The sequence below is a fragment of the Neolamprologus brichardi genome, chromosome 11 (genome assembly GCF_056152115.1).
Source record: "Neolamprologus brichardi isolate AB-2024 chromosome 11, ASM5615211v1, whole genome shotgun sequence".
In the NCBI taxonomy this organism is placed as follows: domain Eukaryota; kingdom Metazoa; phylum Chordata; class Actinopteri; order Cichliformes; family Cichlidae; genus Neolamprologus; species Neolamprologus brichardi.
In genome coordinates, this window is record NC_142114.1 from 2628343 (window position 1) to 2653347 (window position 25005).

Here is a 25005-nt window from a genome sequence, read left to right on the forward strand (position 1 = left end):
TACCTGAAAATGTATCCCCCTTCAGCTCATCACATGATAACTGTATAAAATTATCAGGGTGTGAAACTAACAGAGGGGTACCAATTCTATCTATGCATACAGCCGGAGGAAGTTACAATTTACAACATTTGTGCATTTCTGATAAGACACACACTGGGATTTACAGTCCAGTCAGTGGGGTGTTTATTACTCTTCATTTAGACAAGCACAGCTACACGTTAAAAGCAGGCAAATGCCTGATAATTTATCATGCCTTAAAACAGATTTATGACAGTTTCACAGATATGATACACACAATGCAAGTATACTTGGTGTCAGGAAATACTGCAATATTCTATCAACACAGATGTTGGAAGAATATTTCAAACTATATGAGTAGAAATAGAACTTGCAGTAGTCTTTTAAATCATTTTTTGTAAAGAAACAATGTTATTTTCAGTGTAAGTCGATTCATTATCCACCAGCACTTCCTGTGTTCCATCTGCAGCACATGCTGTCTAATAAAACCTGCTTGGCTGTCAGGTAGCAGAGCACTCACCTGCCAGTCTTGGAAGCAAGACGCTCGGCACTTTGGAAAAGCACGCAAACACCACCTTATTTAAGGACACTGACCTTTTAGCTTTCAAATAATTTTCAGAAACTGACGCCACGGTGACGCCAAACATTTTGTATGTACAGCAAAGATATGCTGCAAGCTCTCAATTTAATATGAAGATGACACTTTTTAAATGTAATAATGGATTCTAGCCTTTGTGCACACACAAAAAAACTACACAACAAATTAAAATCAGAAATACAAATCTTTTGGCAAAACTTTCTATATAATCTCAGAAGTGTTTCTTTTTATAAATACACTGCTTCAATCAGGGATACACATAATATACAAGACTGACAACAGCAAAGGAGATATGAATAATAATATCTGTCAAATATAATCATTTAAAAGTATTATATGTCTACTGTAGGGGTGTAAACTGTAGTTCAAGAGGAGTCCCCAAACTGTCTTTTCTGGACTCATCCATTTTGTTGCATACTAATTAACACCTACTTAGGGTTTCCAGGGCTGACCACATAGAAGTGCTGTGCACTGGGGTCTGTGAGATGAATATGGTCTGGTCCAGGCAATTTCAAGCACTACTGGGAGAGTTGACCCCAGGGGAATGTGAACCAAAGGAAGCTAGCAGCAGAAACAAGTGAGAAAAGTGAAAAGACTTCTGGTCCCAGTCAGATGTTTCCTAAGCTGGGACCGACAGTGCAGCCTCTGTTTGGCAGGAATTGAGGAAGTACGGGACCAGGGAGAAGTTCTTAAGCGTAGCCTCGTTAGTAACACCAGTGTCCTGCATCTCAAACCTGGTTAATGAAAATAAACAGGAATCAAGGACCATAACCTCCACATTCTTGCACAGGAAAGATTTTCTCCATCACTGCCAAACTTACCAGTCTCTAGAGGAGATGACGTAGTACACAGGGGGTGGTGGTGAGTCAGTGGAGGAGCACAGTGGTTGACCCAGACTGTAGGAGCCAGCATGTGTGAACATGAGCCAATCTCCAATGTTGAGCTCAGGTAAAAGACAGTGCTCCAGTACCTGGTCCAGATCATCTCCAGAGGGACCCCACAAGCTGCTGCTGAACACCGGTACATCCAGGGAAGTGTTCTGCTAATAAGGCAATAAAGGTGATTATTTTAGTCATTTTACAGTGTGTATATGTGTGGGCAGTAGCTGATTAAGTTGTTGTTCCTAATTTAATAATAAAGTGCGTATAAACATTGAGAAGTATGGAGAACGTATTCTGTGTTGTGGTTACACATTCAACTGGCCCTTTGTTAGGTAAAGGTCCTTTGTTGGCTGGATGGATGCGTCCGTCTCGCTATCCATCCATCCAACAGAGGACCTTTGTGGTGGAACAAATTTGCATTATGAATTTGCAGCCAACAGATCTACAGAAACTGCTTGCTGCGATCTTGTCAGTATGGCCCAAAAAGTCAAGCACCTTGTTAAATCTATGCAACAGTTTTGTAGATAAAAGTAGTCCAACCTGGTACTGCCAAAGTGTACCTATTAAAGTGTCCAGTAAGTGTATACTGACTCATTGAGAATCTTTGAGACTCACCTTGTGAACAGATGGGGCAGATATCAGTCTTTCAGAGAGTTTGCTGGCAAACGATCCATACACTCCTTCGTTCATAGTGTAATGGAACGCTGGCTCTTCATTGGGAGACAGATCTGTTCAGAAGAGGGCAGAAAAGTTTCTGAATTTCATTTTACTGTTTGATTCATAGCTGCACTGCTAATTCCCAGTATAATAATACATTTCATGCTGTACAACACTGGTTTCTGCATGAAAATGCATTGTGTACTGCTCGAGTTACTGCTGGAATGCAGTTTTTACAGAGTATGTCCTTAACAATCATTAGCGTTCCTAAGTGAGTATCTTGCCACTAACCATGATCCTGGTCCTGGGGATCACGTGCCACCACCTCCTTGGAGATGACATTGACAGCCAGTGTGAAAGCAGAGGACACAAAGAAGTTACCAGGCTCAGCAATGATGGAAACTCCTGAAGATGGAGGGAAGTATAGGTCCACCATAGACATGACTGCACTATTAATCTGCAAAAGAGATGACAGAAGCCGTTAAAATTAACATTAAGATATTCCTTCCTTTTCCCCCACATGCCTCTGAAAAGTAGTTTAAATCCAGCTTTACAGTGAGCAGCTAAAGCATGAATCTATATTAGAATATTCTCAACATTTAAGACAGACACTTTTATCTTACTGTTCAGCTAGTGCTTACTACAGCTACAATGTACAAAGCTTGTCTTTAACAGTATCAGATAGAAATGCACTGACCAGTTCCAGTTGGGCCTCAGAGCCGCTGAATCCGCCTCCAATGTCCAAGATTTTCATGCTGAAGCCAATTTCCTCCTGAAGCAGACAGAAAATTGTTAATAACTTGGGTCTATACAAAGTACCTTGTGTTTATGGAGCATCCAAAACATAAAATTGTATTCAACAGAAATGCAAATAACAGTCATAGAGCTGACTGCAAATAAAATGCATCATTTAACACCACATACCCCCATATCAAAGACACAACGGGCATCGGAGATGGCATGAACATACACTTGGTCATCGTCACAGGAGCTGGAAATGTGAGACCTGAGGAGTAAAAGAGGTAGTCGGTGATCAAACTGGTAACTTAACGTTTAAATTTCATTTGCAGACAAACTGACTAAATAATTTGTTCAGGAGAACTGTGCCATCCTTGCAGTGGTCTAAGTACAAAACCTGGATTTGCATTTCTCTTTATTTCCTTCCTGTAGTCCTTACCTGACCCCAGCTACCTGCACACCCAGCTCCTTAGCACTCTCCAGCAGATGTCTGCAGTCCTTGAGTGAGCAGCCAAATGTCATGCTCATGTCATCGTCCGGGTTTGACGCTTCCGTTGACACCTGTAGCAGCAGCCTAAATTATCACAGAGGAAATAGATAACTTGGTTACTGTTTTGGGGAAACAATCGATCCAGATTAATCTATAATATAAAACCAGAGCAGTAAACTACACAGAACCAAACAGTTTTGCAGGTTGATTTCTTATCAGAATGACGGTAGATAGTGTAACCAACAGATAATTACTATGGACTGATAACATGGTCAGTTGTTTAACATATTCACTGGCACTTGGACTGATGCTTATCAAAAACTTACTTGGCATTGGGGTGGCAGCGAGAAATCTTGCGCAGCTCTGCTTCATTATCACACACCAGGAGGTCAATGCCATTTTTAGCAGCATATTTAATCTGGGAAACTTGTTTGCAAACACCACTGTAGATGATATCTTCGGAGGGAATACCATGGCTCTGCACCAATTCCAGTTCAGACTGAATTACAAAGATACACAGACAAAGCAATATTCCATTAAAGGGAACCTATTATGCTTTTTTGTCATCTTTTGCTTATATTACACTTAGTTTGAAACGTTCAGTGTATGTACAAAGAACTGTGAGCTAGAAGGTCAGTCTCTAAGCAGTTGTTTTCTACTCTTCATAGGATATCCTTTAAATTATCATCTCAGGATCAATGCTCTGTAAGCATAGAAATCTAATCCACCTGCTGTCCCAACCTTCCATTTGTAAAGGGTAGGGAGCCAATCCTTTGTCAATCCATTGCCAGACGGCGGCTTAACAGAGGGGCCGCACCAAAGCCAAATATAAGATAAATAAGGATTATTTTCAACTTTGAATCAGCCAAAGCTGCTCTAGGAGAAAGAAAATAGAATTTGAAATAAGTGTAACAGATCTCCTGTATCTATCTTGCCATGCCCATCAGGCAGATGCATTAGAGACAAATATTTATTAAATAATGTTTACAAGGTGGGCATTGACATGTGGTGACCACTTGGTGGTGCTTTTAAAAATATTTAAAGATCTTGGAAAGACACACAGTAAATAGCCTTGGGGTGAATTCGTACCAGGGCCTCAGGGCCTTATGAAACACGGGTCAGCTTGATGATCAACACTAGTGCTAAATGTGCTTTTATATTTAGCAGGGAAAAGCCCTAATGACAAAAACACACACTGTATACTCAAAGAGTACCTTGTTGGTGCATATGAACCCAGTGCCAAGGGCAGCAAGGACTTCAATCACAGCTGGGCTGCTATTGCACCTGACAGCATAGTATGGTCTGATCTGGGACATGTGGGTCCGCCAGCGAACATGCTGCCTCATTATGACTCCCAGATCTGCTACAAAGAATGCATTTTTCTCAGACTGGAGAAGAGGGAAACAAACAGGCGTGGAAGAGTCAGAAAACACATTAAGATTGTATATCCATTAATCTACAATACAAGCATAAACAAAAGTGTGCCTGTATGTCAATTAACAACCTTTAGTTAATAATGCATTATAATACAATTGTTGGTTTTGAGACAATATTAAAACATTAAGAAATAGTACATGTTATTAAAGATGAAGCCCATACCAGTGTTTGCTCATAAATGTGATTGTCAATAACATCACAGAGGGCCATGCCTCCTTCCAGCAGGCCAACAGAATACTGCGGTTCATCAGCGATTCCTTTCATCCTCTCAACCGTTTTCTTCAAATCCAACAGGCATAAAGAATGTGGCTAGTGCGAAGTGGTCTTGCTCGCTCCCTCTCGAGCCCCTGGGGTCCTAGACTTATGCAACAAACTGTACAAGGAAAAGAGAAAACCCATCATAAAGCACCAAGTTCAGCACCAAAAATCACTTTTGGATAATGCATATTCCATGATGTTGTCTGCTGCTGAAACCTAAACGCCTCTTTTGAAATCCTGAACTGAAGTCATTTTCAACTCAACGGGCATCCAATCAGAGCAGAGAACAGGTTCTGCGTTATGGGATAGCTTTGTGGAAGAGGCCTATTCTTCCTAAAACCCGCTGTGAAAACACATAGTCTGGGGCACAGGGTTCATTTACTTTATCATCAATTACCCCTTACAATCGCCATTAATCCCTGAGCCGGTGACCCGAAAATGTTCCGTTTGATGGCATTAACAAAGGTACAATACTGGCGGCATCTGTGCCACAACTTTACTTTCAGTACTGTTGCACAGTACTTCAGCCAGTCATGGTAGTTTGGACCAGACCAGATGTAGAAAGGTTACATGGGGAGACTAGCAATATGCCAACAATGACTGATGTGGTGTACAATAAAAAATAAATACATTTAAAAAATTTAAATAGAATCACTGCTCAAACACTGGTTAAAAACACAATGGAACAAGGCTAAACACTAATATCTCTTTGAAAATAAACCAAGACCTTATGTAACTTAGAAAATGCTTAACTGGGTCACTTGTTCTATCTTCACAAAACATACAATATACAATGCAACCCAGCTTTAATCTCAAGGAAAATACATGCATATTAGTTGGGTTATAGCTCAGATTATTTCTCTCTGTTCCTGAAAACAAATCTAACAGCAAAGCCACTGCAGATAAAAGCAGTCCTGAACAGTGTCCTGTTATTTTAATACAAGTGCTGAAAATAGATCTGAAACAGTAGATCTAAAATAACTGAGTGATCTGGGACATGCTGAATGTTTACTCCTTTTGTCAGGACATGACAGTTACCGTAGAACTGCAATAATTCTTCACCATGCAAACACAAATACTCTACCACACATTCAACGTTTTTGCTATGAGATTTTTCTCAGCCCTCCAATTAAAGTGGATACATAAATTCCGCAGCTAGTTTACTCACATGGATGAGTCCTGGGATGAACTCCTCCACTATCAGCTAGGATCCCAAGGTGGCTCGGCGTTGAAGTCAAATGGCTCTCGGTATAGAGCTGCCCCTAGATCCTCTGGGTAGTTGTTGTACACCTGCAAAGGGGCAGATGAGGACGTGAGGCACAGTAGATTCAGTCAATGATCAGTCAATTGTTTCCCCTGCTAACACATGTTCCAGTGGTACTCCAAAGTACAATCAAATCTGTAAATCTGTAGAGGAAACTGGGGTTTTTCCTGGCTCCAAATGGATCTTTGGGTTATGACTACACACATTAGCACGATAATCCAGAATAGAAAGTCAATCCCTGATATCCATATTTTTCGCCATTTGACAAAGACGAATTGTAAACTCGAGTTAACGAATACCCGCATAAAGCACCGATACAGAAAACAAAAAACACATATGAAGTACTGCATGTAAATACTAAGGTGGTTTTTAATGTGTGAATTGTTAGTCTGAGTTACTCTGAACCAACCACCGGAACTGATGCAATGATGGCCAGATTAGCAGGTTTGAATAAATTGATTAGCAATGGCTACAACAACACTCTTGCCCCGTGTTATTTATCATGCTACCCCTTATAACCACGTTTAACTACAACTTAACATTCATTACCAATTACTTCAGAGTCAAATTCCTTGTTACTGTAACAGCTTGCTTTAAATTCATGGAACACATTAGCATTAGTGTCCCCGGTAGTTACACAGTAATATACGATGTATTCCTTATACAGTAATATACGATGTAGTCCTAGTACCAACATGTTTTATAAAAACATTTTTTTAAGAATGCTACTGACAACAGCGTTATAGCTAGTGTGTTTTATTTAGTATTTAGCTAGACAATGCCACGTTACTCAGAGCATTTGGCTAATAACATGCTAACACTCATAGGAAGCTAACAGCGCGGTTAGCTAACGTTACTTACGTCCGCTGAAAACCCAAAAGAGGGGACAGAACGCTTTTTCTTTTTAGGCGGAATTTTTAAAGAGTGGTGGGGAGACTAGAAGAGAAAACGATATTTGCCATGGAGTAGTTCAAGTTATTGTCGTTCGACGTTTTCTCGATGGCACCTATAGCGGACCATTTGTTACAACCGAGCAGACGACAGCAGCGGAGGGCGAACGGCAAGACCGACCCACAGACATGAGCGTCATATTAATGATGGCACATCCGGTTTAAAATGTCAAAATAAAACCTACATTAACCGACATATTCGTTTTAATTAAGCAAGAATTACAGCTTTTATTAACATTTTCCGGTTTGGCTCAACTGAAGTATGGTGAACTTGACAAACACTTGCTCGGAGCTGTCAAACCCTCACGCAACGCAATATTAGAGCTCGCATAGGAAGATGTGGAGCATTTATTAACATAATTTAAAAAATCATTACTGACCTGCAACAGCCACAATAATAACAGTTAAAAAAAGATTATTTTTTTTTCTATGCTGCAATATTTTGTGCACACAATTTGAAGACATTCTAACCAACTGGAAAAACAAAAACAAAACAATGAACCCCACAACTTTGTTGATCTTAGACTATATTTATAACAGAATAGCTATAAAACCTATGCTCCGTGGTAAATAGGTAATTTCCCAAAAATTACCTGTGTTATGTCTTCACTGGATCCCCCATGGTTCAGTGATAAGGACAAAATATTGTCCAACAAAGGTGGCACAGTCCTCCTTATTTTCTCTAGTCTCAGTCACCACTCGCAGACAGAAGCCCTAGACGCAATGGCTAGATGGAAACATGCATTTTGTCCTAAAGTTCAAGCTCAGACTATACTTTCCCTTCCTTTTGCCTTTGTTGTTGTGACTTTGTGAAGTTGTGCCTGACTCTGAAAACGCTTGTTATGAGGCAGTTTTTACCCCCTCCAGGAGATAAATTTGCATGTCTCCCTCCTCAGAGCTGAAGGGGGAGGGTGCAAAGAAAAGCTCGGCAACTGTTAGCTGAAGGGGAAATCTTTTTTCTGGGGCTGTTTGGACTCTGTCCTTACATTAAGCATAGGAGAAAATACCCCTTTATCATTAAAATATAAAGTGTTTTACTGCACAGTATCAGCATTTTAAGGCTTTGGGATTATGTTTGCCATTTCTAAAATAATACAAATAGGTTATAAAAATACAATTTATTTTAACTATGTTCAGAAAAAATAAAAACAAGTATAGGAAAATAATTTTCAAGTGCATTCCACTAATGTCTGTCTTCTACAGTAAAAGCCCATTTTCTGCAGCATCTCTTCAGTCTGTGACCCTCATAGTTTAATTTTCACTTCATTTTTACAGAGTGACATACAGACACAAGTTCTCCATACCTGCTGTGAAGTTTAGGATCCAGGAATTTGTGACCTAGGACTACTGTTCTTGTATAAAAACCCTGTTTACCAATTACAAAGCATTATCCCTTAAATCCCCAGCACTCTGACTGACCCACATCATATTTTTCTTATTTCCCAGCAGCTCATGATGTCTTGTTGTTGTTGGGATTTTTTTCTTCCACATATCTATAAAATTCCTCAGCGTGTTAGATGAGAGTTGAGTGCTCCTCGGGGAAAAAATAAACAATAGCAGTGCCTGTTTCACTAATAAACCTATTTCGTGGAGTCCATTGTAAAGGCTGCGGAGGCGATGTACTGCGACACAAAAAAGTTGTTCCGTGTTTTGTGCCTGTTCTCTCTAACACTACACGAGTTATGTATATATAAGGCTAATCACACATAGCATCTAAAGTGGCTTCCAGTAACACACAATGTTTGATTTCCATTGTTTGGATCATAATAGCCATCGCTGCCGTTGGGTATGCGACAGGGAGACATGTGTACCACCCACTGTGAGGGCAAATACTCCAGTGGCTGCATTGTGCAGCAGGAATTCTTATTTGCAAACATTGCAAACAGATTACATCAATGGACCGATATAGAAAGACCCTGAATCACCCCTGAGTGACCAAGGCAGGCAAAAAAAGGAATAAACAACATGTTCCAAGAATCAAAAGGTCAGACAATTACATACAGCCAACAATATTGATTCCCTTCATTTTTCAAACAGAAGAAGTTGTTATGGGTATTTGTTTAATGAATATTCACAAACAATTTGAATTTGTTAAGAGAATATACACATTATCTATTAATTTTCCATAACAGGCCATGTGCATTTTACAATATGTAAAATGACTAATGTAAAATACACTTTTCTAGTGCTCAGCTCCACACAATTACAACCCACATATATACATATATGTATATACACATAGCATATAAATAACTCATCTTCAGTGAGGCTGTGCAATATTAACTCCCAGTCTTATATAGCTGACAGCTTTTAAATACCTGTCAGTAAATGAGTTTAAATATTGCATTTATATTATGTCAGTACATTTATGGTATTTAAGCCTTTTCTTCTTCTTCTTTTGCACCATGTGAGTGAGTGTTGTCTGTTATGCTTGCATAATGACAATGAAAAGTCATAAATTTACCATTTTGGTGGACATGAATAGTTGTTTAAAAACACCATACTTTAGTCGTATGCAACAGGCACTTGTTAAGTCTCTCCCGAGTGGTTTCCCCTCTTTTTTTGCCAAAGAATGTTGCTAAGTAAAAAGAGAACTCCAAACAAACTTCTCCTCACACTGACCTGAATGTTAAGCAGGGAAATATAAAGCAGCTGACTGCAGGAATATAGCAAATATTCAACAGGTACATCTTTAGAAGACTTAAAGCAGCAATATCAGATTAATAAATACCCTGATACTCCTTTTTTCATAAACACCACAGCCTTAGGTCTCACATAGCACCAAGAGGACCCACGGTAGTCTTATAAAGACTAATAGATACTTGAGAAATGTTAATGCACCCAAAAATAAACTGGAAAAATGGCTCCGTATTTCTGTGATATGCCATGAAATGGGAATAGTCTTTATCACTGGGCTTTCCCAGGACATGTCATGTATAACAATAGTATCAAAGAGGTGGAGAGATACAGCGCGATACCATAACGGCTAAACAATAACAACGCCTAAAAAATGATGCACATTTCACCCTCATTTCCCTTCTTGCAAAGATAGATTGCACAAAAATTATTTAGCATTGTTACAGAACTCTAAAATGACTGGAATACTTTTGAAGTGCATTGTTTCTGGGGAAACCAAATCATCAGGTAGTTCCCATGAATGACACTAGAAAAGCTGCTTATGTAAATGCTCTGAGTTTGGTGTGTGCATGTTAAAAGGCTACATGGGTACAAGCACACCTGTAAGCATTAGTTACTTTGGACCAAGCCGAAACAGGTGATGTGGAATGTACAGTACACAAAGCATTTAGAGAGATACCTTCATCCTTCACGTGTGTAGTTCTACGACACACTTGTGTGGCCTTTCATTGTGTACTGTTAACATGGTTTTTATTATTAGCATTTTCTAAAGAAGCTGAACAAGGGCAAGGGGAGAGCAACACACTTGTTACAGTAGGAGTTTTATGCTTCTATACTTTATCACTTGTCTCTGTTTCTGAACCTCCAGAGATCATGCAGCTGAAACTAAGCAGTAGCTGGCCTTCTGCAGACTGGCTGATTGTGGTGTGTGTGTCCCCTGATAACATCCAGGGAGACTGGCCTCTAGCCAGCTATGGGCAAACTCAACCCTGTCGTTTGATGTTGAGGGTTGGCTCCAGGCAGACCAAGCATTGTGTCCCAAAACAATGAACCCCAGACCCACTGAACTATAAACATGTCCCTTTGGGGGGCGTTTTCCTCGGTATTCTGTACAGGAGACACCCAAAGTCAGGAAACCTGACCCAGCTTTCCTAAATTTAGTTACTCTAAAGGCTCAAATGCTGCTGACTTGGCATCCGATATTGTCTGCCTTCTTGTCTAATAGGGTAATAATGAGTTTGGAATGTTGACCCAGGATCAAGTCTGAGATTTGGGGCTTATAATTAAGAAAATTTGTTGAAAATCCATTAAAACAAGAATATATTTTCTCATCAAAATAAACTTACGTTGATTTTATTTGCTGTTACATAAGTGTCAAACAATATTGGTGTTTTGTTTCAGAATGTGGCCTAGCTAAACACACTCTCTTTTATCCGGATTATAGTCTAAACTATCCACATAACTCAAGCGTTTTTGAGCCCGAGTACCACCACCAGTCAGGGTTTTTGTGGGTTCAAGCTGAGCCAGGCTGCAGTACTCGGTCATCGCCAGCTGGGGTCGTTGGTGGGTCTCCGCAGCGTGTGTGAGAGGCCTTCCGGTTCCTCTTGCAGATCAGCTGACTGGTACTGCTGTCAGGAGCTCACGAACTGTACTGAATGGCAACTATGAACGCTGTCAAGCTATAGAAACACTATAAACACCTTTATTTTCACTAACAACTGTAACGTTTTAATACCCCGGTGAGTGAACGGCTAAAACGATACCAAAAAGTACCTGAGTTGTTACCGTTAATAGCAAAGCTAGCGAAATGGCTAACGATAGCTAATCCCAGCTGGATGCTGCTTGACCTTAACCATGTTTTTGTTTTGTCAGCTACGGTTTATGTAACATATTGCTTATTTTTTTTATTTACGGTATTGTAACGTTAGTTAGTAGTCAGGGAGTGAAGATATGGACTGTTGGTGAAAGAGAAACGTCAGCATGTAATTGTCTTGAATGAATTGAATGAATTGTTGCTAGTGTAGCATCACTTGCTTAGTGGGGAACGGTGTCCCTGTAAGCAAACAGTCTTTTACTTGTAATCAGACAGACAGTGTTGTTTAACTAAATGCAGAGGCTAATAATATTAGAGAAAGCACTAGTCTAAGTCTGGCTTTCCTTTCCAGCTTTCTCGAGCTGCACCAGTGCTGGAAACATGACAGAGTTTTGGTTGATCTCTGCACCGGGAGATAAGACCTGCCAGCAAACATGGGACAAAATGATGGCAGCCACCACGCGTACCAACAACCTCTCCACCAACCACAAGTTCAACATCCCAGACCTTAAGGTTAGTATGGGTTTATACACTTTTCAGGACAGTGTATAAACCCTGTGCTTGCCACACTGTCCTGCTGTTCCCTCTTGTGCTGCAGTGCAGAGCTGTTACACTGTAGTAATTCATAATGATTTACCCCATTCATTTCAAAAAGTCATTTACAATCGTTTAACAATCAAAATCACTCACCTTCTGCATCCACTGTCAAGAATAAACCGATTCTGTGTATCGGAAGCAGTCTGTACACAGATCTGTTGCCTTCATGTTGAAGCAGCGGGTAGGGGAGTGTTTCATCCACAGAGCAGCTCTGCTTTTCTGAATGGGTCACTCTCCGTGCTGAAGGTGAAGTAACCCCACTGACCTACGTGCTACGCGGGGTTCTAATGTCCCACTGCTGCTGTTAGCAATGCACGAACGCCTCTGGACAAAGAGGCGCCATCCAAAGCGCACAGGGGCCCCCTGGATGTCACTGTAGGCAGACTGAACCCCAGACGTCCCTGTTTAAACACAACCCTGCTGACACTGCTGAAAAAGACCCAAATCTCAGCACTGATAACTCAAAACATGTGTAATTTTTGTTTTTGTGTCCAAAAACAGGTTGGGACACTGGATGTCTTGGTCGGGCTGTCGGATGAACTGGCCAAATTAGATTCCTTTGTTGAAGGGTATGCAACCTGTTAATTTCTGATTTGAACCGAACATTATTCTTCTCATTAAAAGGTTATTTTCTGTTTATAATGGCTCTTACTATTGACCTATTAATGAGAGTTGAACACAAAACTTGCATTCCCAGTCCTCTGCCACTCTGTAATCTTTCCTCTACTTTGTAACAGTGAGGAATTTCACAGGGACCTGAGGCTAGTGGGCTCTGCAGTCTAAACTTGGCAATTTACAGTTGGGTGATACACCCACAGCTCCTTCTGTAGTCATATTTATAGCAGATGACTTCACTCTCATGAGTATGTTTGACTGTAATCTCTAGTCTTTTGGAAGCATTGACATCCAAAGCTCACACACAGCTCTGATATGCTTCCTCTGCTGACTGTGGGAAAGGCCAACCTTGCAACACGGTTTCACTTGTTTGCCTACAGCCTCTCTTTAATCCAGTTCCTTTTTGAAGTTTCTGCACGCCATATCTGAAAAAGAAACTGCTAAATTCTTAACTTCTTTCAGTTAAAACGTTAAATTGATTTTTGACACTTGATATTATAATAACATTGCAAAATAGATGGGTAAAAGTTGAACATTAGTGGCTGATGTACTTTCTTAGGAACTTTTAGCCATCAAATGTGACTTGGCTCTTGGTGTTTCCGTGGCTTCATGGCTGCTCTGATGAGCCATGGAACAGCGTGGTTAAAAATCTTGAGGACTGAAAGTCTGCTGTTTTATAAATGACCTTGTCAGGAGATTATCTTTACACGAATATGTGAAACCCTTTGATGTGTGCGTCAGTTTGTGTTAAATCTGGTTGGGGGGAATCAGTTCCTGGGGGTCATGTGATGCTTAGTGCATGCAGTTTGTGTTGAGATGGCATTTTTGCTCTCTCCTGGGTGTTTACAGTGTGGTGAAGAAGGTGGCTCAGTACATGGCTGATGTGTTGGAGGACAGCCGGGACAAAGTGCAGGAGAACCTACTGGCTAATGGAGGTACGCTGATGGTTACAACACTCTCTGTTCGGATTATGTAAAAAAAAAAAAAAGGAAAATATAACTGTATTTTTAATTGGGGTAATGCAAAGAATTGTTAGCTGCAGAATAATGATATTAACTTTAGGCTGCCGTGAGATAATAAGCAGGTAATAGTGTTGCTTTTACAGCTTTTGTTTTCTTTCCCTTTAGTTGATCTTGTCACCTACATTACAAGATTTCAATGGGATATGGCAAAATATCCTATAAAACAGTCCCTTAAAAACATCTCTGAAATCATCTCAAAGGTAGGTCTGTCATTTAGGTTAGAAACATAAAAAATAATATCCCTGAACATTTCTTGATGCATGCATTCATGCAGTCATCCAGGTAAGTAAATCTCCAAAAGTTGATTCTGTTCATCTGGACGTAGCGTTTTGTGGGAGAAACGTTTCGTCACTCATCCAAGTAACTTCTACAGTCTCAGCTGACTGCAGGTTTCCCCAACCTTATAAACAGTACATTTGCATAATGACTGAAACTAGCCCACCGAAGGAACAGTGGGCTGGGAGGACCTCCCAGCCCATTGTTCCTTCAGTGACTTCTTCAGTCAGCTGAGACCGAAGAAGTCAGTTGGATGAGTGATGAAACATTTCTCCCACTGAAAACGCTACGTCCAGATGAACAGAATCAACTTTTGGAGATTCCTGAACTTTCACTACCAGTCAAAAGTTTGAACACACCTTGTTTAATGTTTTCTCTTTATTTTCATGACTATTTATATTGTAGATTCTCACCGAAGGCATCAAATGTATAAATAATAACATATGGAATTATGTAGTAAACAAAAAAGTGTGAAATAACTCAAAATATGTTTTATATTTTAGATTCTTCAAAATAGCCACCCTTTGCTTTGATTATTGCTTTGGGCACTCTTGGCGTTCTCTCGATGAGCTTCATGAGGTAGTCACCTGAAATCGTTTTCCAACAGTCTTGAAGGAGTTCACAGAGATGCTGAGCGCTTGTTGGCCCCTTTGCCTTCACTCTGCGGTCCATCTCATCCCAAACCATCTTGATTGGGTTTAGGTCAGCTGACTCTGGAGGCCAGGCCATCTGGCGCAGCACTCCATCACTCTCCTTTTTGGTCAAACAGCCCTTGCACCGCCTGAAGATGTGTTTAGGGTCACATATCCCCCAACAGTGTCACCAGCAGAGCACCCCCTGACTATCACACTGTTGGTGGGAACCATGCATGTAGAGACCTTTTCTGCATCGTACAAAAATCACGGCAGGTGGAACCAAAGATCTGAAATTTGGACTCATCAGGCCAAAGCACATATATCCTCTGGTCTAATGTCCATTCCTTGTGTTTCTTGGCTCAAACAAATCCCTTCTGCTTATTGGTTTTCCTTAGTAGTCGTTTCTATTTGGCCATAAAGGCCTGATTCGTCTTCTCTGTACAGTTGATGTAGAGATGTGTCTGCTACTGGACCTCTGTGTGGCATTTATCTGGGCTCTAATATGAGGTGCTGTTAACTTGCGGTTTCTGAGGCTGGTGACTCGGATTAATTTATCCTTAGCAGCAGAGGTGACTCTTGGTCTTCCTTTGGTCTTCATATGAGCCAGTTATATCGTGCTTCTTGATGGTTTTGGCAACTGCACTTGGGGACACATTCAAAGTTTTTGCAATTTTCCAGACTGACTGACTTTCAGTTCTTAAAGTAATGATGGACTGTCATTTCTCTTTACTTAGCTGATTGGTTCTTGGCATAATATGAATTCCAGCAGTTGCCAAATAGGGCTGTCAGCTGTGTACCAACCTGACCTCTGCACAACACAAGTGTGTTACCCAATCCCATTAAGAAGACAAGAAATTCCACATATTAACCCTGACAAGGCACAACTGTGACGTGAAAACTATTTCAGGTGACTACATCATGAAGCTCACTGAGAGAAGGCCAAGGGTTTGCAGCGGCAAAGTGGCTGCTTTGAGGAATCTAAAATATAAAACTTATTTAGAGTTATTTATCAATTTTTCTTTGCTACATAATTCCACATATCTTGCTTGCATATATTTGATGTCTTCAGTGAGTATCTAAAATGTAAAAAGTAGTAAAAAATAAAGAAAAAAATAGTAAATGAGCAGGTATGTCCAAACTTCTGACTGGTAGTGTATATATTGTTTTATTTTTTTAAAATTTTATATACTCATGAGTAGCAGCAACGTTTAATAATATCTTCTTACTTATTTAATCCAGGTCCCTCACTGCAGTTATTCTATTCTGTGGTCTTTTGTTGTATTTTACTTTGTCTGTCATTAATATTTTTTGGCCATGTTTTTTTTACAGCAAGTAACTCAGATTGACAATGACTTGAAGACCAGAGCATCAGCGTATAATAACCTGAAGGGAAACTTGCAGAACTTAGAAAGGAAGAATGCGTAAGTTACTCACATGGACAAAAGTGCACCTGTAACATTACATGAAGGCTGCAGTGCCGACCTGGAACGTCCTTTAGGATGACCGTTCGCTTCCTTTATTTTCCTCCACCTCACTGTGTTTTACCTAGACCTTGTCTGTATACTCTGACTCCGAAAAGCTTTTATCAACAGCAGGACCCTCATATGAGTCTGTGTTGTTGTAATGCTATTGTGTGCCAACAGGGGGAGCCTGTTGACCAGGAGCCTGGCTGACATTGTCAAGAAGGATGATTTTGTACTTGATTCAGAGTACCTCATCACTTTGCTGGTTGTCGTACCAAAGTGAGTCAGCCCCAAGTAAACACAGCTATGTCCTGATTGATTTTGTATTGAATGAGAAGGAATATGAGCATTAATGAGTTCTGCGCTGTTTTGTTTGTTCAGGACGGGATACTCTGACTGGCAGAAAGCATATGAAACGCTTGCTGAGATGGTGGTCCCACGGTCTTCACAGTAAGTCATGTCATCCATGAAACAGATATTTTGTTAATGCCCTTATCAAGCATCTATTGTTTAGTTTGCTCTTTGTGACAATTTAATTTATTTTTGTTCTTATTTCTGACCACAAGTATTTAGAGACTTAGTATGCGATTAATTTACATTATGAACTTCCTATTATTATATCACTAAAATAGTACCTGACCTTTCTTCTAGTCTGCTATTTGAAGACAGTGACAGTGGGCTGTTCAGTGTCACTCTGTTCAGGAAAGCTATTGATGACTTCAAACACAAAGCTAGAGAGAACAAGTAAGTGATGGCATTGTGTTATTATAACCACCATTCTTCCCAGTGAATATAAACAGCTCTGTGTATATAAATTATATATGTGTCACATATCTAAGTGATTTTCTTACATATGTAGATGTGTCTTGCATTATGTTCTCACAACTGATCTTCAGACATTTAAATATGTGAAGGATATAAGCTGGTGTCTCTACACATAAAAATCACTTCCTGGTTAAATGAAACTGTTTTTTGTGTCCTCTTCATGATGTTCATAGGTTCACAGTAAGAGACTTTCAGTACAATGAAGAGGAGATGAAGGCAGATAAAGAAGAGATGACACGGCTCTCCACAGATAAGAAGAAGCAGTTTGTAAGTTCTATAGTTTTTTTCCCTCTAATGTCATGTATTTGTTCTATTTCGGGTTTGCTGTGCAAGTAATAGAAAAGTCAAAAGACCCTATTGGTTTGGGATGTTCTAGCCCATGATGTGCTGTTCACATATATGTAGTACTTATATGTTGAATTATTAGCCTACTGTGCTATTTTGTTTAATTTACTATCGTCCATGTGGTTAAGAAAAAGGTTTGGATGCTCTGTGTGTGTTAGACTGATAAGATTCTACCAAATATCACACTAATTTGTATTTGTATTGTTTATACTTGTTTTAGCTGGATTGATAAATATTATTTTATGCATATACAATTTTTTCTTTTTGTTAAGCCTGATAACTGTGTGGATTTCCCCCCACTGTGTTCTGTTGAAGAAAACTTGAGTGTGTGGTTGCATCACAAACAACCAATTAAAAGGCTGTCGTGGAAAATTTAACAATAACCTGCAACACACCCAGTGAGCTTGATTTGAAGTGGGTTTAATAAACACATTGCAATGTGGAGAGAGCATCCCAGTGAAACACCAGGACCGTCTCTGAATTGTGGCCACTGCCCTTACATCTTATATACAGACACACAGACAAAGAACATTCCACAAACTCTTACATGTTGGCCCCTCTCACGGGGGGCTATACCTTCTCCCTCACAGAGAGAATTATGACCTTGTTTTCTACTTGGCCGTCACCTAAAGATTTACATCCCTGATAAGCAGAAGGAGTCCCACTATCTGTTTAACGTCTCCCATTACAATGGCCTCACTGTGTTAACTTTCCACATGCATGTAAACTAGTGACAGGAGTGCTCTTACTATAGTAAAGTGAGAAAGTGATATTACTATAACTAATGTAATATGATTAAATATGTGATTAATATATGAGAAAAGAAATCTGCCACCACAAGGCTGAAGCAGAAATTCAGTTATTGTGCAGCCAGCAGGGGTCAGAAAGTGCTGAGTGCACACACACCCAAAGAAAGTTTGTCAGTGGCTATAGAACATACAGCTGTTTAGGACAGAAAGAGGATCTGTCAGCAGGACTTTTATAAAGCACTTTCATTAAAAAAAAACAGATATTTTGAAGCACTTACTGTGAATGAATTTAAGATTCATGACTCTGACACACAAATCTGATGGTTACTGTTGTTCATCTCTGTAGGGTCCACTTGTCCGGTGGCTGAAAGTGAACTTTAGTGAAGCCTTCATTGCATGGATTCACATTAAAGCACTACGAGTCTTTGTGGAATCTGTTTTAAGGTAGGGCTCTAGAATAAACATCGCAGTGCCAACAAAACCAACTATTACAAAGAGAAAAATAAAAGCTAAAACCTGACACTGCTTGTTTTTCCACTGATGACAGTACTTGTAGTTTAAACATTTTAAGTCTGAAAGTGGAGTTGAACATGTTCTGGTTTGCAGATATGGGTTGCCTGTGAATTTTCAAGCCATGCTCCTGCAGCCAACCAAGAAGACCATGAAGAAGCTGAGGGAGGTGCTCAATGACCTTTACAAACATCTGGACAGCAGTGCAGCAGCTATCATTGATGTGAGTGCTTCAATAATCCTCAACACTGAGTAGGTAGGGGAAGTAGATGCTGCAATCTCTGCATCCATCCTTGTGTCAGGTTATAACAGCTGCTCCCTCTCATGGCAGGAGCTGGTTACTGCAGATGGGATATAGGTTAAGTTGTGCAGCATGGTTTCTGTTTGTGTAATGCATTTATAATGTTGACAGTTGAAAAGAAGAGAAAAAATAAAAAAATTCTTCTTAAATATTTCAAATCTAAAGTTTCATTTGGTCAAACCTCAGAACAGGTAAGTAGCACATTTGGTCTAGCTGTGTCGGTTCCATCCAAACAAGGGTGTATTTTTTTCCAAGGATTTGGATTGTGAGGGCAAATTGGATTTGGTGTAAAGTTTCATTATATGACACACACACACAGATATTGCATTGGCTGCTCACACCCACTAATATCCTGCTTCTTGTGTTTTCTCTCCAGTCTGCAATGGACATCCCAGGCCTGAACCTGAGCCAGCAGGAATATTATCCTTACGTCTACTACAAAATCGACTGCAACCTGCTGGATTTCAAAGTTTAACACTTTAACTGATCGTTTGTCTTTCTGAGTGTCTATTAAGTTATGTTTTTTCTTCATCGGTCAAACCTCCGCCTCCTCCCACTCTCTCTCTCTCTCCCCTCCCTCGTCAGCTGCTTGAATGACAGAGCTGCATGTTCATTCCTTGTGGTGAAAAGGCTTCAACCACTTTTACAACCAAGTCAAAAAAACAACAACTTTTGAAATGTTTTTGTTTACAGTTTTTCTTTTAAAGGCACGCTGATTATTAGCTTTTTCTCAACGTGAAATCAATTAAGAAAAATGTACTGGAGAGCTAAACGTATTTACTGTGTCATTCCATGTGTGCTGGTGTGAAGTGATCGCCATCTTCTGTAGCTGTGTTCAGAGATTTGTGTTTACATTTGGGTAATTTCATCATTGTAGCCATGGCCACCACATCTGGTATGTGTTTCTGAGATTCTGCACACGTTGTGAAACACAGATGTATGTTGTCGTCTCATGTTGTGTATTTACTGTAAAACAAAAGAAATCTATATCTGAGTATTGTGTAAGCCATTGATTGAATAAATGTGATGGAGACCACAGCATTTCAAGTGATAGAGACAGAAATTACAGGGATGGTCCAGGGATGGACAGACACACCAGATGACACTGGGATTGCGGTAAGGATTTATACCATGTTTTTGGAATCTCTCTCATTGACTTTATGATTGAGGTTTGAAGAATTCCAAGGAAAGTATCCCCTTCCAATTTCATACATTGGTGGGAATATGGAAGTTGGAATCTGAATTTCATTCTTACTCTACCAGAAAATCTTGTAGTGGGACAAGGTCACAATCCTCAGCCAATCACTGATTGTTACAACCCGTCTAGGAGCCAGGTCCTAGCATGAATGAGGCACTTGCTGCCCCCCAAGACCCAAACAGCCACAGAAAACATCGCTTGTCATTACACGCCGTTTATTTACAAAGTAGTGAGGAAAGCAACAAGACATGAGGGGTGAAAGGAAAAGTTGTCTACAAAACTGTATACGGTTGCACTCTGTGCCCATTCATCCTTAATACCATATTGTGTGAAAAGCACTGACTGTACGTACAGATGGATGGCACAACTCGACTTCATCACACTGTACAAAATATCAAGCGCAGCCACCATTTGCTTGTAACTGAATCCAGAGTCTGCACAGCAGTCGTCACGTAATGGAGCAAATCGTACTACTACATACTGGAGTATGATTACAATGAACCCAATAGAATTCTATTTGAACACTTCATCCCATTGTCTTGTCTTGTCTCATCTCCTAAACTGAAATTTAAGGCTCTAACATACAAAAACACTGGTAAACATGCTCCTTTATTCACAATATTGTCGCAATTACCAGCAGATTAGACACGTGGCACTTTTCCCTCCAATAACGGCTCAATATAAGCTTTACATTATGTCAACAGATGTTAGTCTTTAGTGTTTTTCCCCGTAATAAACAATTTGATTATATTCTCACATTGTATGAGTTTATTCACCAAGTTTCAATATTGACATCTAACAGCAGCTAAAACAGTGCTTTCAAAAAGTACATGGGGCAATCCAGATGTTTTAGTTTTGTTGTAGTCATTTAATCCATGTTAGTTACAAGTATAACATACCTGATACTGAGGAATAAACAGTCTTTCCACGTCTCTGAAAGACCACTGTCCACATCCTGCACTTCCTCTGCAAAGCAGTGACATAACAAAAAGCAAACTTCATAGTACAAGACATTTACTCTGAAACAAAGAAAACTGAGATCAATCTGGATTTGATCCAAGCTCATTCCATTGAAGTCTGACAAGCGGGCAGCCTTCTTCTAGAGCAATCAGCCCTTTTGCTGACTTTAGCCAAGTCAATAAAGCTGGTTCCTTTAGGGAACCTATAATACTGTCTGTGGACCCAGATATCATGGCCTAAAAAATTTGCAAGAATGTCCATCACATTATCTTTCAGGGTTAGGACTGTAGACAGTGTGGATACATGCCTTCTCAACTTGGTTGAGGACAGTGTCTCTCGATGCTTGGCTCCACATTCCCTTGTAATCTGTCTGGTGGCACCCGATCCTCTTAAGTGGGTCTCCCCTTCAGGTCTGGAGAAGAAAAAGGGATTTTCATTAGGCACACCACAGGCCTGCCAACGTGCAATCAAGGCTTCCATTGAGGAAAGCGTCCCAGGCATTAAAAGGATAGGACCTTTTCTATTCCTTTTTCCTCTTATATGAATGTGCTCAAAATGTTTTTGCTCAAACTGAAAATCTGTGCACAGAAAAAGGTGTCCAACTCCCCGCCAGCTGGTCTCCTCAGACCACTACCTGTTCCCTGGAAGCCCTGGTCACACATCGCACTGGATTTAATAACTGGACTGCCCCCATCTGTCACTCTCACCACTGTTGATCGCTTCTCAAATGCTGCCCATTTCATTGCTCTGCCCAAGCTGCCCACTACCTTGGAGACTGCGAAGCTGTTGACCAACCGCGTGTTCCGCCTACATGGCATCCCAAAGACATTGTGTGTGACAGGGGCCCACAGTTCTCGTTGCGGGTGTGGGAGGAGTTCTGCTCGGTATTGGGAGCCCAAGTGAGTCCTCCGGATTTCATCCTCATACAAACGGACAGACTGAAAGGACCAATCAGGAGCTGGAGGCGATGCTTTGTGTGTTGTCCTCAAATCAGTCCCAGTGGGTCTCTCAACTGGCGTGGGTGGAGTACGCACACAACTCAATGACATCCTCAGCCACGGGCCTATCATCCTCCTCTTCTTTCCATCTCTCACGAGGTTCCTTTCACCCAGCACCATGTCCGTCGCTGCTGGTGCATGTGGAGAGCCACCTGAGCAGCCATCCTCCAGACCAGGGAGCAAAACAAAACAATGGCCGACCGTTACAGGATTGCTGCTCCACCCTTCGCTCCAGCTCAGAAAGCCTGGTTATCCACTGCTAACACGGAGTCAAAGAAGCTGGCTCCTCGCTTCATTGGGCCGTTCTGCATTGACACTGTGATTAATTCTGTGACGGTTCGGTTGAAATTGCCTGCTAACATGAAGATTCCTAACGTGTTCCATATCTCCCAGCTGAAACCTGTCTGGTCGAGTCCTGCCGTGCCTGGGGCATAATCACACGCATCTGCAGCTGATCAGCCTCATCTTTGGGAGCTACTTATCAGAGTAACTGAGCTCCCATCGACGCCGCACCAAGCACTGCCACTTGTTTAATCAGCTCTTTTTAACCTCTACAGTTTTTTCTTTTTACTTTAGTAAACTCTTAAAATTCAACAGACAGCTGGTGCTTAGAATTTCTGGACAGGCTGGAGTCTTCATGATAAACCTGGGTGGTTCAGGCGCTGCTCCTCTTGGTGGAAATGCGCATTTCTCGTTCCCCCTTGTATAAAAAAGACTTTTTATGTTAGTTTTAATTAAAAATTCACAGTTAAAAAAAATCAATACAGCAGGGTTTGCTGATTCAGGAAACAATGAACATTCAACGGACAGAAATATAAACAATTTTAAACAACAAAATTGTCTATCAGCTAGGACTGAAATATACAACAAATCCAAAAAGTAAAAAGCTAAAACTCTAGGAACAAACTAAAGGACAAGGCCACTTTTATATATTAATACTGTCCCAAAACTTTGTGGAGCAGGCATGACTGGACGGAAATCTAAAAAAAAAAACCCACAGCTTTATCGCTTGATAGAAAAAATATAAAACTAAACAAGGAGAAACTCAACATTACACACACAGAGGAAACCACAGCCAAAAGGGTGATCAGGACAACAGGCGCTCTTGTTCTGGATGTTAGACGCTCCCAATATGTGTTGGTGGTGGGAGTCAAAGAGGAGGTACTGGTCCTTGTGTGTGGGCTTCCGGTAACTTCAATGTTGAGGTTTCGATTCCCTTCAACAGTCCAGCAATGGCAAACAGTTATCCTTTATGTCTTCCCTGGTGAACTTTATGTTTTTATCCACAGTGTTGATATAAGCAGTGAAGGATTCTACTTTATATTTTGCATGGTTGGATCTTAACAAGGTTACAAGTAGAGCTTCAACATTCAACAAGAAGAAATGGGAGTTAACAAAACATTATTTTGAGCACGGGGCTGCAGCCTGTTTCATTTCAAGCACTGTTTTCAATAAACTGCATGCTCAAAATAATGTTCTGTCTCACTCCCATTTCTTCTTGTTGCATGCTGAAGCTCAACCTGTAACCTTGTGAAAGTCCAACCATGCAAAATATGATCTTTTTGCCCTTTTTCAGGTGGTCTTAAACTTTTGATAGGGACTGTGCTTTCATTAACAACAGAAGCTATCTGCTCTGCATACAATTTTAAAACAATTAAAATAAAAAGATTTAAAGTTTTCAAAAAATGAAAAGATAAAAACATCAAAACAGAAAAAAAGTGATAGATGATGCATCTGTCGATGAACTGTGATTTATTATATACTTTTGTTTTTGGTAGCAATCAGTCAGACCTAGTAAAACTTTTCTTTTCTTTGTTTGATTTTATTTTATTTTATTGATTTGAGAAAACATCTAGTTTTCCACTCAGTGAAATAGAGTTACCCGTCCACTGCACAATCAATAGTAAAATTCATCTTCTCACCCAGCATCAGACAGCCACCATTACCGTGTATGGCACTGGCCACAAATAATTTCATATTGTAATCCTTATTTCGTTATTGAAGTGAAAACCTACTTTTATGGTTCCGTCAATAGAATGAAACAAAACTGACAACGGTACAGGTGCTTCTCCAAAGGTTACAATATTGTAGTCTATACTTCCTCTGCCATACTGTTCAGGTAAAAAAAAATATGTTTGACAGTAGTAAAAAATACTCTGTCATTTTTTTAGGATGAAATTTGGTTACTTTTCTCAACGTGACTCAAACACAGTGACTTAGGAGAGTATCTACACACTATGTCCCCCCCAGTCCCCAAAAATCCAGGCACCTGGCCATCTTTCAGAGATCATGGGAGAATCTGATACATGATGGATGATGATACATGGTGCACATGAAGAAGACAGTCAGAGGATGGTTTTAGAGTTGGTGCCTTAACACAAGCACTATCACTGTCACGGTGCTGAGTCTTTGACACAGTGTTTTGAGTTTTGTGTGGATTTATTATTATTCTTTCCTTTGAGTTAAGAAGATTATTTAACTGTACAAGGCTTGTCCAGTTTAGTTCTTTTGGTCTCTCTGACTTTCAAATAAAACTTAATACTTACCACACATATGAAACAACAAAATAGTTGACCTCAGAGTTTCACAACTTTGCAAAATTCTGACAGAGTCATACTGTTGCAATACAAACTATATACATATCCAAATTTAGTCATCTTCAGCCTGCAGAGAAATTCAACAGTCTCTTTTGTAATGATTTTGTAATGATACAGTGACAACAACAGTCAACCCCCCACCCCTCGCACAGAGTTATATTAACCTGTCAAAT

The 25005-nt window shown here is 40.2% G+C and overlaps 2 protein-coding genes across 5 annotated transcripts; one reads left to right on the forward strand and one right to left on the reverse strand.

Annotated features, from left to right (window-relative positions):
• Positions 1–166: 166 nt before the first annotated feature.
• Positions 167–8111, reverse strand: LOC102785712 (antizyme inhibitor 1-like). Of its 4 annotated transcripts, none has more exons than XM_006795956.2 (12): positions 7885–8111; positions 6246–6367; positions 4982–5192; positions 4597–4770; positions 3709–3881; positions 3332–3466; positions 3079–3160; positions 2852–2926; positions 2446–2611; positions 2113–2225; positions 1438–1658; positions 167–1350 (listed from the first exon to the last, which is right to left on the reverse strand). In XM_006795956.2, exons 3-12 carry the CDS (start codon positions 5081–5083, stop codon positions 1236–1238), a joined length of 1356 nt encoding a protein of 451 aa, XP_006796019.1. In that variant the 5' UTR covers positions 5084–5192; positions 6246–6367; positions 7885–8111; the 3' UTR covers positions 167–1235. The 4 variants fall into 4 exon arrangements, with proteins under 4 accessions (XP_006796019.1, XP_035765893.1, XP_006796018.1 ...); XM_035910000.2 differs by lacking the exon at positions 7885–8111 and adding an exon at positions 7203–7435 and having other exon boundaries at positions 1438–1655; XM_006795955.3 differs by lacking the exon at positions 7885–8111 and adding an exon at positions 7203–7435.
• A 3359-nt stretch (positions 8112–11470) lies between these two features.
• On the forward strand, positions 11471–20138 carry LOC102780523 (V-type proton ATPase subunit C 1-A-like). Its single transcript, XM_087847959.1, has 13 exons — positions 11471–11667; positions 12094–12254; positions 12840–12907; positions 13803–13888; positions 14081–14175; positions 16216–16307; positions 16530–16628; positions 16731–16799; positions 17001–17093; positions 17348–17441; positions 18615–18712; positions 18875–19001; positions 19456–20138. Exons 2-13 carry the CDS (start codon positions 12123–12125, stop codon positions 19552–19554), a joined length of 1152 nt encoding a protein of 383 aa, XP_087704085.1. The 5' UTR covers positions 11471–11667; positions 12094–12122; the 3' UTR covers positions 19555–20138.
• The last annotated feature ends 4867 nt before the right edge of the window (positions 20139–25005 follow it).

Bases quoted from the DNA above. Each gene is read 5' to 3' on its own strand.
- LOC102785712 (XM_006795956.2), bottom strand. From the start codon at position 5,083: ATGAAAGGAATCGCTGATGAACCGCAGTATTCTGTTGGCCTGCTGGAA. The intron at 3,882-4,596 runs GTACTCTTTGAG...TTTGTAATTCAG, and splicing joins GGTTCATATGCACCAACAAG to TCTGAACTGGAATTGGTGCA. The intron at 1,659-2,112 runs GTGAGTCTCAAA...TTGCCTTATTAG, and splicing joins CTGCCCCATCTGTTCACAAG to CAGAACACTTCCCTGGATGT.
- LOC102780523 (XM_087847959.1), top strand. From the start codon at position 12,123: ATGACAGAGTTTTGGTTGATCTCTGCACCGGGAGATAAGACCTGCCAG. The intron at 16,629-16,730 runs GTGAGTCAGCCC...TTGTTTGTTCAG, and splicing joins TTGCTGGTTGTCGTACCAAA to GACGGGATACTCTGACTGGC. The intron at 18,713-18,874 runs GTAGGGCTCTAG...TCTGGTTTGCAG, and splicing joins TTTGTGGAATCTGTTTTAAG to ATATGGGTTGCCTGTGAATT.